Here is an 18,233-nt window from a genome sequence, read left to right as displayed (position 1 = left end):
GTGTACCACCCCCTCCGCCATCACCACCACGGAACGTGTACCACCCCCTCCACCATAACCACCACGGAACTTGTACCACCCCCTCCGGCATCACCACCACGGAACGTGTACCACCCCTTCCACCATAACCACCACGGAATGTGTACCACCCCCTCCGCCATCACCACCACGGAACGTGTACCACCCCCTCCACCATAACCACCACGGAACTTGTACCACCCCCTCCGGCATCACCACCACGGAATGTGTACCACCCCCTCCGCCATCACCACCACCACGGAACGTGTACAGCCCCCTCCGCCATAACCACCACGGAACGTGTACCACCCCTTCCACCATAACCACCACGGAATGTGTACCACCCCCTCCGCCATCACCACCACGGAACGTGTACCACCCCCTCCACCACGGAACGTGTACCAACCCTCCACCATCAGCACCATGGAACGTGTACCACCCCCTCCACCATCATCACCACGGAACGTGTACCACCCCCTCCACCATCACCACCACGGAACGTGTACAGCCCCCTCCGCCATAACCACCACGGAACGTGTACCACCCCTTCCACCATAACCACCACGGAATGTGTACCACCCCCTCCGCCATCACCACCACGGAACGTGTACCACCCCCTCCACCGTAACCACCACGGAACTTGTACCACCCCCTCCACCATCACCACCACAGAACATGTACCACCCCCTCCGCCATCACCACCACGGAAAGTGTACCACCCCCTCCGGCATCACCACCATGGAGTGTGCACCCCCCTCTGCCATCACCACCACGGAATGTGTACCACCCCCTCCGCCATCACCACCACAGAACATGTACCACCCCCTCCACCATAACCACCACGGAACGTGCACCCCCTCTGCCATCACAACAACTGAACGCGTACCACCCCCTCCGGCATCACCGCCACAGAACATGTACTACCCCCTCTGAATGTGTACAGTTTGTTTATTATACAGTGAATGATCCATCAATGGTGAATGTTTACATGTACAGTGAGTGATTCACCACCAGTGAATATTTAGTGAATGTCACATTACAAATAAGCCCCAGTAAGTGTGAGCACAGATTTTATTGGGCTGGCCTTCACCAAAACATTCACCACAAGTGAATCTTCCTACTAAATTATACAGTAAATTACCCACCACCACCAGTGAATGTTCAATACACAGGTAACGATGCACCATTTGTGAATGTTTGGTGAATATCACATCATTAATGAGCCTCAGTAAGTGTGATCACAAATGACAATGAGTGGGATTGCACCTCAATGGAGGCATTGGATGTTGCTGTGGATATATGAACACAGGCAGACCTCTATATACTCTAGTGGGGGGTGGGGGGTCCCTCGGGTCCTCAGCCCGGGCCCCCCATGCATGCAGCATATTGAACGTGTCACTTCTCAATGGACATGTTAGATAAATAATTGTAGATTTGTAAAGACATCCATCTTCTGCCCCCCCCCCCCCCCCCCCGCCGGAGACTCTGCGGCCCTTCACACAGAAAAGACAAAAAAACATGGAGAGGGGAAGAAAGAAAAACTCCCAGCGAATATCGATTCCCCGCACTGAGCGCCAAGCGCGCCACTAAATTATTAAATGGAGCGATTCTTCCCGTGCACTTAGAGCCGCGTTTGCATACAAATCCTCGCCATTTACCAAACACGCCATTGTCTCTCTCCCGCCTTTCAATTATTGTTCTCATTATTGGATTTCCCGTCTCCCCAATTTATTGCCCAGATTAAAATCTCTACATTAAATTATTTCACTTTTTTTTCCCCTCTCTACAGAAAGTAATATTGATCACGCTGAGCTGAATTAAAACTCAGCAGAGAGCGGTGGAGGGGCGGCCATCATTGCGGGCGGGCTCTATACAACGCATGGATTTATAAATGACTTTAATTATCAATCGGGATTTCTGATGGGGGCGGGGCAATGAGGAGCAATTCATTTTTATTACCGCAAATTAATCTAATCGTTGCAATCGCTGATCCCCCCCCCCCCCACCCGTGACCCCGTCACTCAGGGTAGCAAAAGACTTGTGTCAGTAAATAGAGTGTCAGCTCATGGGAATAATGTGTAATCCCTACTACCCAATCAGAGGAGCTCTGACTGTGATGTACTTAAATCGGATTGGCTGCTGTGCAGTACTGTACTCCAAAGATCGGAACTGGTCTAGGTGTATGTATACTGTACTCCAGTACTGTACCCCATAAATCTGGACTGGTCTAGGTGTATGTATACTGTACTCCAGTACTGTACCCCATAATTCAGGACTGGTCTAGGTGTATGTATACTGTACTCCAGTTCTGTACCCCATAATTCAGGACCGGTCTAGGTGTATGTATACTGTACTCCAGTACGGTACCCCATAATTCAGGACCGGTCTAGGTGTATGTATACTGTACTCCAGTTCTGTACCCCATAAATCAGCACAGGTTTAGGTGTATGTATACTGTACTCCATTATTGTACCCCATAAATCAGCACTGGTCTAGGTGTATGTATACTTTACTCCAGTACAGGACCCCATAAATCAGGACTGGTCTAGGTGTATGTATACTGTACTCCAGTACGGGACCCCATAAATAAGGACTGGTCTAGGTGTATGTATACTGTACTCCAGTACTGTACCCCATAATTCAGGACCGGTCTAGGTGTATGTATACTGTACTCCAGTACGGTACCCCATAATTCAGGACCGGTCTAGGTGTATGTATACTGTACTCCAGTTCTGTACCCCATAAATCAGCACAGGTTTAGGTGTATGTATACTGTACTCCATTATTGTACCCCATAAATCAGCACTGGTCTAAGTGTATGTATACTTTACTCCAGTACAGGACCCCATAAATCAGGACTGGTCTAGGTGTATGTATACTGTACTCCAGTACGGGACCCCATAAATAAGGACTGGTCTAGGTGTATGTATACTGTACTCCAGTACTGTACCCCATAATTCAGGACCGGTCTAGGTGTATGTATACTGTACTCCAGTACTGTACCCCATAATTCAGGACCGGTCTAGGTATATGTATACTGTACTCCAGTACAGGACCCCATAAATCAGGACCGGTCTAGGTGTATGTATACTGTACTCCAGCACTGGACCCCATAAATCAGGACTGGTCTAGGTGTATGTATACTGTACTCCAGCACTGGACCCCATAAATCAGGACTGGTCTAGGCATATGTATACTGTACTCCAGTACTGTACCCCATAAATCAGGACTGGTCTAGGTGTATGTATACTGTACTCCAGTACTGTACCCCATAAATCAGGACTGGTCTAGGTGTATGTATACTGTACTCCAGTACTGTACCCCATAAATCAGGACTGGTCTAGGTGTATGTATACTGTACTCCAGTACTGTACCCCATTAATCAGGACTGGTCTAGGTATATGAATACTGTACTCCAGTACGGTACCCCATTAATCAGGAGTAGTCTAGGTGTATGAAATGCATTGCAGATGCGTTCCAGATGCATTTCTGCATGCGTGTTTTTGACGCCTTTTTGATACGTTCCAGTGTGTTTTTGATGCAGTCTAGTGCACTTTTTCCCCCTCTTTTTTCTCAACATGTGTGTTCCAGTGCGTTTCTGGTGGGTTTCGGTGTGTTCCAGTGCGTTTTAATGCATTTTACAGCTTTCCAGTACAGTGAAAATGCAGCATGTTCTACTTTTTTTTTATGGAACTGGAAAAGGGGAATGGAGGACAGTAATGGGGGGGGGGGGAGCTAAGGACAGTAATGGGGGGGTGCTGAGGACAGTTAAGGGGGGGAATGGACAGTAATGGGGGGTGCTGAGGACAGTTAAGGGGGGAGTGGACAGTAATGAGGGAGCTGACAGTAATAATGGGGGGCTAAGGACATTAATGGGGGGAGGAACTGAGTAAAGTAATGGGGGATCCAAGGACAATAATGGGGAGCTGCGGAGAGTAATGAGGCTGAGGAAAGTATTGGGGGAGGGGCTGAGTGAAGTAATGGGGGGGAACCTGAGGACAGTAATGGAGGGCAGAGAATATATTTGTGCACTGCTCCTTCCAAGCCAATGGAAGTGTGTGTGTGTATGTATGGGGGGGGGGGGGGGAGAAGTTCGGGAGCTCACAGAGGACATTATAAAGAGGCAGAAAAACGCTGGAAGGTAAAGTTTACACTCGCTTCAAAACCAGACATTTCATTGGTGTTTTTAAAGCTCCATGAACGCCTGTCAAAACTGTGTACAATGCAGCGCCCAGCATTGGTCAGATGGTTGCGTTGCATCAAAACTGCCCCGACGCGTGTCGTCTGCCAGACTTTGGTGCTCCCCAAACACTTCCATTGCTGTCGGTGCAAACGCACTGCAATCATGTCACAAACGCTCCTACGGCGTTTACAGTGCGTTTCAGAGAGTGTTACTGGCCGAGACAATAAGAAAAATCCATACAATAAAAAACCATCACAGGAGGGGTGTCTGGCAAACATTCTTTAGGCTCCATGTACACGGGACGTTGTTAAAAGTCTCTTCGAATGCTGGAATTTTTAGGATGTTTAAAACGTTCGTTAAGTTGTGTTTGCAACCGCGTTTAGCGGGTGTTTGCGTTTAGAGCCTTTCCTAGAGGTCAAAAAAAATAATAATTCCGTTCGGTCGCATTTCTGCGTTTGAAACGCCAGGAAACACACGCTCGAACGCAAATAATTGCTTTCCAAAAAACGTCCCTGAACTCAACTGCCTGCAAATGACTGTAAAGACCCGGTGTCCATGGACAGATAAGATAACATGGAGGGGGGTTCAGGGGCTTCTGAAAAAAACGCCCAACTGCTCCTAAACGTCAGTTTATAACGTACCGTGTACACGGAGCCTTCATCATGCAAACGCATGAAAAACATGCCAAATACACATCGTTACCAGGCGCTGAAATGTCCGGGCATCTAACTGAGCCCCCAGAAAGCATCTCATGAAGAATGGAGGAGAGCCGGGAAGTAGCGGATTGGATGGAGGATTTCTGGAGAACGTTTAGGGTCACTTTTACCTCCACTGATGGCTCTAGTAAGCTGGAAACAGCTGTGTGGGGGTGGAGGAAGAATGTTCCATATTGGGGAATAGAAGTCCCTTTGGTTGAATAGAATGTGTCTAATGGAAGAGTCTATATTTGGATGAATAGAATGTATATAGTAGAAGGATATAAAATGAATATAATGTATCTAGAAAGATATATAGTGAATAGATTGTAGCTAATAGAAGGATATATATATATATAGAATGTATCTAAAAGAATGTTCTCTAATTAATAGAATGAATCTAATAGAAGGATATAGAATGAATAGAATGTATCTAATATAATGATATATATATATATATAAAATAGAATGTATATAGTAGAAGGATATATAATGAATAGAATGTATCCATGATGAATGTATCTAATATAATGATATATATATAATAGAATGTATCTAATAGAAGGATATAGAATGTATCAAATAGAAAGTATCCATGGTGAATGTATCTAATAGAATGTATCCATGGTGAATGTATCTAATAGAATGTATCCATGGTGAATGTATCTAATAGAAGGATATATAATGAACAGAATGTACCTAATATAATGATATATATATATAATAGAATGTATATAATAGAAAGTATCTAATAGAAGGATATAGAAAGTATCCATGGTGAATGTATCTAATATAATGATATATATATAATAGAATGTATCTAATAGAAGGATATAGAATGTATCTAATAGAATGTATCCATGGTGAATGTATCTAATAGAATGTATCCATGGTGAATGTTCTTCAGGTATCTGGGATTCCTTTTCTCTCTGTTGAGCTCCCAGCCCCCCCTCCCTTCCCCCTCCTCTCCATCCAACATCTGAGCCAGCTCTGTCCTCCTCCAGACTCTATATAGGATCAGCAGCCAATCAGAAGGCATGGCCAGCTGCCAGGCTCCCTCATCCCATTGGCCGCCCTTTATCAACAAATGGCTAATTTGCATAGGCTTCCCCCTTGTGATTGGTGGGGGGTGTTGCCTGTCCCCGCCCCCTGCCATGGATGGGGAGGTCGCAGTGGTCGGGCAGTCAGTGGTGTGTGAGATCCGCACCGGGAAGGTAGTGGTGGAGGAGGAGGAGGAGGAGAGGGAGAAGGAGAGGTGTGGGAGTCATGTCGGCCGTCTGTCGGGATCTATGGATTGTACTGTGGGGGGAGTGAGACCCCCTCCTCTATGGATGTCCCCCCCGTGTCCTCTCTGAGAAGAAGGCTTCTCCTCCCTCTTTGCACCATGCTTATCCTCGGACTTTATATGATTTATTCCTGTGCTGGCCCCTGCACCCCCCTCCCATCCCCCCCTGGGGGGCCCCTGTCCAGGATCCTTCTCTCCCCCCGGGGTACATCGGAGATCTCCACCTTCTATAACGGATCGGGGAGTAAGAAGTTACCCCAGGCGATAATTATCGGGGTGAAGAAAGGGGGGACCCGGGCGCTGCTGGAGTTCCTCAGGGTGCACCCCGACATCAGGGCTGTGGGAGCTGAACCCCACTTCTTCGATCGCAACTACGACAAGGGACTGGACTGGTACAGGTGAGATCGGCCGATATGTCTACAGATTGGGGGGGGTTGGAAGGTAACATGGATCTACAGATGGGGGGGTGACATGGATATACAAATCAGGGGGTGACATGTATATACAGATCGGGGGGGTGACATGTATGTACAGATCGGGGGGTGACATGTATATACAGATCGGGGGTGACATGTATGTACAGATCGGGGGGTGACATGTATATACAGATCGGGGGGTGACATGTATATACAGATCGGGGGGTGACATGTATATACAGATCGGGGGTGACATGTATATAAAGATCGGGGGGTGACATGTATATACAGATCGGGGGTGACATGGATATACAAATCGGGGGTGACATGTATATATAGATCGGGGGGTGACATGTATATACAGATCGGGGGGTGACATGTATATACAGATCGGGGGTGACATGTATGTACAGATCGGGGGGTGACATGTATGTACAGATCGGGGGGTGACATGGATATACAAATCGGGGGGTGACATGTATATACAGATCGGGGGGTGACATGTATGTACAGATCAGGGGTGACATGGATATACAAATCGGGGGGTGACATGTATATACAGATCGGGGGGTGACATGTATATACAGATCGGGGGGTGACATGTATATACAGATCGGGGGGTGACATGTATATACAGATCGGGGGTGACATGTATGTACAGATCAGGGGTGACATGGATATACAAATCGGGGGGTGACATGTATATATAGATCGGGTCGTGACATGTATATACAGATCGGGGGGTGACATGTATATACAGATCGGGGGTGACATGTATATACAGATCGGGGGTGACATGGATATACAAATCGGGGGGTGACATGTGTATATATAGATCGGGGGTGACATGTATGTACAGATCGGGGGTGACATGTATATACAGATCGGGGGTGACATGTATATACAGATCGAGGGGGGAGAAGTATATACAGATCGGGGGGTGACATGGATATACAGATCGGGGGGTGACATGGATATACAGATCGGGGGTGACATGGATATACAGATCGAGGGGTGACATGTATATGTACAGATCGGGGGGTGACATGAATATACAGATCTGGGGGTGACGTTTTTACAGATCGGGGGGTGACATGTATATACAGATTGGGGGGTGACATGGATATACAGATTGGGGGGTGACATGGATATACAGATCGGGGGTGACATGTATATACAGATCGGGGGGTGACATGTATATAAAAGATCGGGGAGTGACATGGATATACAGATCAGGGGGTGACCTGGATATACAGATCGGGGGGTGACATGTATATACAGATCTGGGGGTGACATGTATATACAGATCGGGGGGTGACATGTATATACAGATCGGGGGTGACATGTATATACAGATTGGGGGGTGACATGTATATACAGATGGGGGGGGGGGGGGTGACATGTATATACAGATCAGGGGGTGACCTGGATATACAGATCGGGGGGTGACATGTATATAAAAGATCGGGGAGTGACATGGATATACAGATCGGGGGTGACATGTATATACAGATCGGTGGGTGACATGTATATACAGATCGGTGGGTGACATGTATATAAAGATCGGGGGGTGACATGTATATACAGATCAGGGGGTGACCTGGATATACAGATCGGGGGGTGACATGTATATACAGATCGGGGGGTGACATGTATATACAGATCGGGGGTGACATGTATATACAGATCGGGGGGTGACATGTATATACAGATCGGGGATGACATGTATATACAGATCGGGGGGTGACATGTATATACAGATCGGGGGTGACATGTATATACAGATCGGGGGGTGACATGTATATACAGATCGGGGGGTGACATGTATATAAAGATCGGGGGGTGCGATGTGCCTGATGATGGGGGGGGTTGATTTTGGGTGATTTGTCTTATTCGCGATGCAATGTTACAAACAGAATTTCCCGACATTTCCATCTCCCTCTATATCTGCCGATCTCATTCTATATCCACCCATCTGTATACAGGAGATCCTTCCTATATCCGTGTATAGAACCCGATATCTGTATACCTCCCTGTATATATCCCAATATTCCCTCTCTATATCTCCTTATTCCATCTTCTCTATAGAACTTCCCATATCTATCTATCTATCTATCTATCTATCTATCTATCTATCTATCTATCTATCTATCTATCTATCTATCTATCTATCTATCTATCTATCTATCTATCTATCTATCTATCTATCTATCTATCTATCTATCTATCTATCTATCTATCTATCTATCTATCTATCTATCTATCTATCTATCTATCTATCTATCTATCTATCTATCTCATTACATTGTATATTTCTCATCTCTAGATCGATCTTCCCATCTCTCTGTATATGGATCCTCTGATTCTCTTTATTTCTGTATATAAATCCAATTATTTTCTCTCTCTATAACTGTCCATCTCCTCCTTATATCTGACTGTATATTCCTCTCTCTGCCCATTATATCTTCTTATTCCCTTCAGAACTTCCAGTCTCTCTGTATATGGATCCCTCTATATACCCTCCATATCCTCTCTCTGTATATGGATCCTCTTATTCCCCGTTACTGTTTCTATTCCTATAATATAAATCCTTATTTCCTCTCTCTCCACACACATTGTATCTTCTCCATATATATATCCTGACATGTCCCCTCTCTGTATATCTATCCCTGTATATCCTGACATGTCCCCTCTCTGTATATCTATCCCTGTATATCCTGACATGTCCCCTCTCTGTATATCTATCCCTGTATCTCTGTCCATCTCCGCTATATATCTGTTCCATCCCTCTCTATATAGAACTCCCAATCTCTCTGTATATCTATCCTCTTATACCCCCAATGTCTTCCCATCTTCTATATATTTATGTCCCTCTATACTTATCTGACCATCTCTCATTCATTCTCCGTACAAACTGCCTATCACTCCATATATGTACCCCTCTCTGCCTCTGTACCCATTATATGTACCCCTCTCTGCCTCTGTACCCGTTATATGTACCCCTCTCTGCCTCTGTACCCGTTATATGTACCCCTCTCTGCCTCTGTACCCGTTATATGTACCCCTCTCTGCCTCTGTACCCATTATATGTACCCCTCTCTGCCTCTGTACCCGTTATATGTACCCCTCTCTGCCTCTGTACCCGTTATATGTACCCCTCTCTGCCTCTGTACCCATTATATGTACCCCTCTCTGCCTCTGTACCTGCTATATGTACCCCTCTCTGCCTCTGTACCCGTTATATGTACCCCTCTCTGCCTCTGTACCCACTATATGTACCCCTCTCTGCTTCTGTACCCGCTATATGTGCCCCTCTCTGCCTCTGTACCCATTATATGTACCCCTCTCTGCCTCTGTACCCGTTATATGTACCCCTCTCTGCCTCTGTACCCGTTATATGTACCCCTCTCTGCCTCTGTACCCACTATATGTACCCCTCTCTGCTTCTGTACCCGCTATATGTGCCCCTCTCTGCCTCTGTACCCATTATATGTACCCCTCTCTGCCTCTGTACCCATTATATGTTCCCCTCTCTGCCTCTGTACCCGTTATATGTACCCCTCTCTGCCTCTGTACCCGTTATATGTACCCCTCTCTGCCTCTATACCCACTATATGTACCCCTCTCTGCCTCTGTACCCATTATATGTACCCCTCTCTGCCTCTGTACCCATTATATGTACCCCTCTCTGCCTTTGTACCCGTTATATGTACCCCTCTCTGCCTCTGTACCTGCTATATGTACCCCTCTCTGCCTCTGTACCCGTTATATGTACCCCTCTCTGCCTCTGTGCCTGTTATATGTACCCCTCTCTGCCTCTGTACCCGCTATATGTACCCCTCTCTGCCTCTGTACCCCTCTCTGCCACTGTACTCGTTATATGTACCCCTCTCTGCCTCTGTACCCGCTATATGTACCCGTCCCTGCCTCTGTACCTGCTATATGTACCCCTCTCTGCCTCTGTACACGCTATATGTACCCCTCTCTGCCTCTGTACCCGCTATATGTACCCCTCTCTGCCTCTGTACCCGCTATATGTACCCCTCTCTGCCTCTGTACCAGTTATATGTACCCCTCTCTGCCTCTGTACGCGCTATATGTACCCCTCTCTGCCTCTGTACCCGTTATATGAACCCCTCTCTGCCTCTGTACCCGCTATATGTACCCCTCTCTGCCTCTGTACCCACTATATGTACCCCTCTCTGCCTCTGTACCCGCTATATGTCCCTGACTGCCCATCTTTCTATACATCTCTCCCTCCTTATTCCTTCTATCTGTATCTTTCATGTCTCTCCCCATTCTCATTCCTTCTTTCATTCTCTTCTCCATCTCCTGCTCTCCTTTTCTTCACTCTCTTCATTTATGTTTATCGCACTCTCCCAGCATTGCATTCTCTCTCCATCTCTGTCTCCTTTCTGTATGAAATGACTATCAGTCTCCATCTCTCTCTTTCTCCATCTCCCCTCTATGTATGATATGAATGGGGTCCGGCAGTCTCTCTCTCTCCTCTATGTATGATATGAATGGGGTCCGGCAGTTTCTCTCCCCTCTATGTGTGATATGAATGGGGTCCAGCAGTCTCTCTCCCCTCTATGTATGATATGAATGGGGTCCGGCAGTCTCTCTCCCCTCTATGTGTGATATGAATGGGGTCCAGCAGTCTCTCTCTCTCCTCTATGTATGATATGAATGGGGTCCGGCAGTTTCTCTCCCCTCTATGTGTGATCTGAATGGGGTCCAGCAGTCTCTCTCTCCTCTATGTATGATATGAATGGGGTCCGGCAGTCTCTCTCCCCTCTATGTATGATATGAATGGGGTCCAGCAGTCTCTCTCTCCCCTCTATGTGTGATATGAATGGGGTCCGGCAGTCTCTCTCCCCTCTATGTATGATATGAATGGGGTCCAGCAGTCTCTCTCCCCTCTATGTATGATATGAATGGGGTCTGGCAGTCTCTCTCCCCTCTATGTATGATATGAATGGGGTCCAGCAGTCTCTCTCTCTCCTCTATGTATGATATGAATGGGGTCCGGCAGTCTCTCTCCCCTCTATGTATGATATGAATGGGTCCAGCAGTCTCTCTCTCCTCTATGTATGATATGAATGGGGTCCAGCAGTCTCTCTCTCCTCTATGTATGATATGAATGGGTCCAGCAGTCTCTCTCTCCTCTATGTATGATATGAATGGGGTCCAGCAGTCTCTCTCCCCTCTATGTATGATATGAATGGGGTCCAGCAGTCTCTCTCCCCTCTATGTATGATATGAATGTGGTCCAACAGTCTCTCTCTCCTCTATGTATATGAATGGGGTCCAGCAGTCTCTCTCTCCTCTATGTATGATATGAATGGGGTCCAGCAGTCTCTCTCTCCTCTATGTATGATATGAATGGGGTCCAGCAGTCTCTCTCCCCTCTATGTATGATATGAATGGGGTCCAGCAGTCTCTCCTCTATGTATGATATGAATGGGGTCCAGCAGTTTCTCTCTCCTCTATGTATGATATGAATGGGGTCCAGCAGTCTCTCTCTCCTCTATGTATGATATGAATGGGGTCCGGCAGTCTCTCTCCCCTCTATGTATGATATGAATGGGGTCCAGCAGTCTCTCTTTCCCCTCTATGTATGATATGAATGGGGTCCAGCAGTCTCTCTCCCCTCTATGTATGATATGAATGGGGTCCAGCAGTCTCTCTCCCTTCTATGTATGATATGAATGGGGTCCAGCAGTCTCTCTCTCTCTCTCTCCCCTCTATGTATGATCTGAATGGGGTCCAGCAGTCTCTCTCCCCTCTATGTATGATATGAATGGGGTCCAGCAGTCTCTCTCTCCCCTCTATGTATGATATGAATGGGGTCCAGCAGTCTCTCTCCCCTCTATGTATGATATGAATGGGGTCCAGCAGTCTCTCTCCCCTCTATGTATGATATGAATGGGGTCCAGCAGTCTCTCTCCCCTCTATGTATGATCTGAATGGGGTCCAGCAGTCTCTCTCCCCTCTATGTATGATATGAATGGGGTCCAGCAGTCTTTCTCCCCTCTATGTATGATATGAATGGGGTCCAGCAGTCTCTCTTTCCTCTATGTATGATATGAATGGGGTCCGGCAGTCTCTCTCCCCTCTATGAATGATATGAATGGGGTCCAGCAGTCTCTCTCCCCTCTATGTATGATATGAATGGGGTCCGGCAGTCTCTCTCCCCTCTATGAATGATATGAATGGGGTCCAGCACTGCCCAATCACGTTCCATACATTACAGATCCCTCATAGTCTATATACAATGTAAAACAATTCAAAGTTAGGGTCTATCCCCCCCCCTAGAACAATTCAAAGTTAGGGTCTATTCCCCCCCCCTCCCCAGCAGTCCAGGTACAGTCAGGGTTTGCGGTGTCCCTGGAATATTGAATGCTCCATTCTGATCCTAATATCTGGTTGGTTTTATTCTTGAATTTGCAGATTGCCTCTAGTGAGATCTAAGCACCGTCCAGCGTATCAGTTGGTCCCCTTTATATGTAGTTATATGAGACTGGGCTTGGCTGAGGTCTGCTATCTCCAGCTCTCGGCACACAACGGTCATTAGAAATGAATCATTAAGTCTATGGCTGGTCCAATACAACTGAAGCCTTGGGTGCCACAATGTCTTCACCTACCCTGATCAATAACTTGTATTCATTTCCTGAATTGGAAAAAGGAGAAATCCCCCTAGGCGTGGGACTTTGAAGGCACCTCGTAATGCTGAGTAGTGTATTGATAAAAGAGATTATTTTTATTAAATATAAATTCAGAAAATTGCTATTACATTTCAGTGTGTATCCCATTTATCATTTCCTGAATTTGTATATCACCAACATATCCAGAGGTGCTGTACAGGGAACCATTTGCATCGATCCCTGTGCCAGAGGAGCTTACACTCTAATATCCCCTATACAGTTATACAGATGCACAAGAAGGCCAATTTCAGCCTACCAGTACATCTTCTAGAGGAAACCAACATGAAACATGTTCAAATTGTATATGGGAACTGATCCCAGGACCCCAGCACTTATAGGGACGAGTGCTGACCACTTGTCCAACATGCTGTGCATATAGATATGTAGAGCGCTCAGCTATGATCTGCAGCTTATCTAAATGCTGACTTAGTTTCAGGTGATCCCGATTAATATATTTCTCCTACCCTTACCCCACATCTTCGTGTTCCCTTACCTTGGGGACACACGACTTAAGCCCAACCTTGGCTGCTACAAGCCTTTCTCTTCAAAGATAAGGGTGTGGGATCTCTATAGGCTTGATTTGTAAAGATTCATAATTTATCAGCAGAGCCATGTAACACACACAGTCCGAGGGGGGGGCCACAGGCTCCCCTCCAAGACATGGCCCAATTGGTATTGATCCGCCACATCGATGACGTATAATAGTATAATTCCTTTATCTGAAATGGGTCTGTGCCTTACGATGTAAAACAAAAATTAAAAAAAAAAAAATCGCTTAGCTGTGCTTTGATGCTAATCTGTAATTTGGGCGGGGGGGGGGGGGGGGTTGTGGTTTACTGCCCTGGGGGATTTCTGTTGCAGGCTGAAATTAGGCAACAATAAACTATTGATTTTTTTTCCCTTTCTTCATGCCCAGACCACTTTTGTGTGGCCTCGCTGTCCTTTCATCAAAATGCATTTTCCCCCCATACATTATAGATGGAGGAGACCGTAAGCGCCACTTACTGCACAAGTGCGCTTCTTGTAAGGTTCGGCCTAATCTGAGATGACCAGAAAAAAAATAACCCAGCCGGAAAGTTCCCTCTAGAATTTGTGATGTGATCATAAAAGGATCTACAAAGCTCCTACTTTGTACCTCTTACCAACACTACTGTACTGTGATTTTAACGGGCTTTGTATTCTGTTTGTGAGGTCGGTGGTACATAGACGATGGCAACCCTTTCTTTCTATCGTTGCCCTTTGGTTTATTGCATGAACTTCCATAGAAATCTATTGAATCAGAAGGGTTATGGCCGAAAAAGACCAAGCGATCCATTGAGTTTGCCCTCTATTATTGGTTTTTGGTCTTTATGTATAAATCAGGGATCTGGGCCATAGTTTGAAGACCACTTGTATAGATTTATGTTTAAACTCGCTTACTGTCGACGAACCCACTCACTCGTAATATGTAATTGCAGTATGGATTGTCTTGGAGAGCCGGTATTACGATCAGTATCAGTTTCTATATGTGGAGTATGTTTGGTGTTCCCGGTTTATTGTATTTCCATTCTCGTTTTAAGTGATCTAATTTGTTTTTTGTGAAAACGGTTCAATGTTTTATGTTTTTTGAGACTGGTGGCTCCAGTCCTTTATTTAGGGTTTTTATTTTAACTCCATAAAAGACAGCGTACCTATTGTAGCAGTATGAGCTGTGAATGTTCTAAGGATAGAGTTGCAGTGATCCCTGTTGAGAATAAGGGGGCATTGCAGCCTCACGGTATTTGCAGTACAGTTATCGCCTTGGGACGAATAGAATCCCGAGGAGGCACAACAAACCTCAAAATGTTTACAGTCATATCAGTCTTTTCACATCATTTAAGGCAGTGAGGTGGATTTAATAAAGGAGTGGAGCATGTTCACTTTGCAGAGTAAATGTTCTCTTCATTCATAAGTAGATATTCTGTTTTTTTTTTTTGTTTTTTTTTCCATCTTCCTTGCACATCATTGGATATTTTTTGAAAAATGAATTTTGACTTAAGATAAGTGGAAATCCACTTTGAAAAAGTAAATATTCTCTACTGATGTAGTCAATCAAAGTCAATGCGTACCATTGACAAATAAATGGCATGCAAAGACTTTGACAAAAAAGTTTAGTGCTAACCTGATCACAAATTTAGTGTCTTAAGAAAAGTTAAAATATAAGATTCAGTTTAAAAAAAAAAGTTAAGAGTTTCAAAAGAAGTAAAAAAAATAAATAAAAGACCCAGTTTAAAATAAAAAAAAAAAATAAAATAAAAGATCCAGTTTAAAATAAAAGTTAACATAAAATATACAGTTGCAACACCCTTCCTTAAAAAATAAAAAAATTCGGAATAGGTTAGAGATGAATTTAAGATTTAACTCCCTTAATTTAAGATTTAATTCCCTTAATGTTTAAAATAAAAGTTAACATAAAATATACAGTTGCAACACCCTTCCTTAAAAAAATAAAAAAAATTAGGAATAAGTTGGAGATGAATTTAAGATTTAATTCCCTTAATTTAAGATTTAACTCCCTTAATTTAAGTTTTTACTCCCTTAATGTTTAAAATAAAAGTTAACATAAAATATACAGTTGCTACACCCTTCCTTAAAAAATAAAAAAATAGGAATAGGTTAGAGATGGATTTAAGATTTAACCCCCTTAATTTAGGATTTAACTCCCTTAATGTTTAAAATAAAAGTTTACATAAAATACACAGTTGCAACACCCTTCCTTAAAAAATAAAAAAATTAGGAATAGGTTAGAGATGAATTTAAGATTTAACTCCCTTAATTTTGGATTTAACTCCCTTTAATGTAAATTCTGTTTTATAAAAAGTTCTAACATTAACTTTTAATAATTCAGTAAATATTTTATTAGCAAAATATTTAAAGGTTTTGCAATTTAAATTAAAAAAAAAATCCTAAAAAGGTTTTCTCAGAATTAGCAGCAAGTTTTGAATCCTCTATTCCTGACTCCCGTACGGTTTTCACTTTGATTTAGTTTTAGAATTTCTTCCTTCTTTGTGGAATGTTTGATGTTTTTGTTTTCCCATATTAAACACTGGCTCTTTTGACAGAGAAAATGTCATTTTTTTTATTCCCCCCCCCCCCCTCCCCAATAATGAGCTCTTGCCATGTGCAAGCATCCTAATATTCTCCTAACATCTTTTGAACTCCAATATCCTGACAGAGATCAAATTGAGAAACGCATGAAGTATCATCTGTAGAGCTGAAAGGGGAAGTGCATAAATATTTATTTACTTTTTCTTTTCTTTTTTTTTTTTGCATAAAAAGAATAGTGTTAAAGTAACAATTTTTCACTAGGCTCTCTCGTCTTTAATCTGGCTTCAAAAGAAAAGACTAGGAAAAAAAAAAAAAAAAGACGACTTGTTACGACAGGGATGTGAACATTACCACACACAAAAAAATGCCTTGGGAAGATTCTGTGTCATAATAATGTTTTGTTCTGCCCTTTGCTCTTGAAACTTTTGTTCTCAAAACTTTTTACTCCCTCCTTTTTTTTATGGGAAACGACAGCTCAGGACTTCTGTTCTTTTAAATGCTTTTAGTAAGTCACCTAAAAGGTTTGAGCTGTGTTCACTTTGTTTTAGTTTAATCTCACTTTGATTCATTTTAATTCCACTTTGTTTTATTTTAAATCTCTTTTACATGACATAAAAGAAAAAAAAAAACACAACTTATAATTAAAGTCACAAGTAGAATATTTTTATGAAAATTTAATATGAAGGTTAATTTATCTAAAATAACAGTAATGGATTTTCTTTGTCTGGACGCAGGTTATGGCACAAGACGCCATAATGAACAAATGTTGGTGTCAAATTGTTCCAACAATCACATATCGGGGGTTAATTTAATAAAACCGGAGAGTGCAAAATCTGATGCAGCTCTGCCTAGAAACCAATCAGCTTCCAGCTTTTATTGTCAAAGCTTTATTGAACAAGCTGAAGTTAGAAGCTGATTGGCTGCCATGCACAGCTGCACCAGATTTTGCACTCTCCAGTTTTAGTAAATCTCCCCCCCCCCCCCATTGTATTGTGTAGTAAAATATAGAGCTGATTGGCTCCCATGCACAGCTGCACCAGATTTTGCACTCTCCAGTTTTAGTAAATATCCCCCCCCCCACCCCATTGTATTGTGTAGTAAAATATAGAGCTGATTGGCTCCCATGCACAGCTGCACCGGATTTTGCACTCTTCAGTTTTAATAAATCTCCCCCCCCATTGTATCGTGTAGTAAAATATAGAACTGATTGGCTCCCATGCACAGCTGCACCAGATTTTGCACTCTCCAGTTTTAATAAATCCCCCCCCCCATTATATTGTGTAGTATAAGAAACATTATCGTTGTATTATGCGATGCGGTTTGTTCTCCATTATTGTTGCATTATGCGATGCTCTTTGTTCTCTTTTTGGAGAAAAACAAACTTTGACAAGAAGTGGTGCTTGTATTTATTATCAAGTCAAAGGTTGCTGTCAGTTTGGGTCATTTCACAACTTTATATGTAGTAGAGAGTTTACATCGGTGTCGGGTGTTTTTCTGCAGGGAGCACGAGAGGTGTCTGAAATAGTGACAGTTATTGAGTTACCAAACTTTTTATTTCAACTTTGGAGAAGAACTGGCTTGAATATATTATACTTTTTTTTAGTAATTTGCAAAAATAGTCATTTCCAAATTTCCAAAGTGAGAGAAAGAAGAGCAAACTGTTACAAATAAGCAAATTAAACTTTTTTTAGAGAGCCAAAAGACATTGGAGAGTGAAAGGGGGGGGGTGATTAGGGGAGAAAAACAGAGAAAGGCAGGGAAGCAGAAAGTGCTATACAAGTTCAGTATCTAAGTATATAAAGTTTGTTCGTAAGTTTGGGCACCTGCACAGGACAGTATAAGAACCTAGAAAAGTTACGGCAG

General features: G+C 43.8%; 1 protein-coding gene across 1 annotated transcript in view; it reads left to right on the top strand.

Moving 5' to 3' along the window:
- Nucleotides 1-6,213: 6,213 nt before the first annotated feature.
- LOC309567294 (heparan sulfate glucosamine 3-O-sulfotransferase 3B1-like) overlaps nt 6,214-18,233 on the top strand; it is a 53,301-nt gene continuing 41,281 nt past the window's right edge. Inside the window, exon 1 of the mRNA XM_082272699.1 lies at nt 6,214-6,579. Coding sequence (XP_082128825.1) covers nt 6,224-6,579 — 356 coding nt within the window. The 5' untranslated portion in view covers nt 6,214-6,223. The remainder of the gene's footprint in view (nt 6,580-18,233) is intronic.

Source organism: Pelophylax lessonae, assembly GCF_965119305.1.
Source record: "Pelophylax lessonae genome assembly, chromosome: 11".
NCBI lineage: Eukaryota > Metazoa > Chordata > Amphibia > Anura > Ranidae > Pelophylax > Pelophylax lessonae.
Note: the sequence above shows the minus strand (reverse complement) of the source record. Positions and strands in the feature narration are given on the sequence as shown.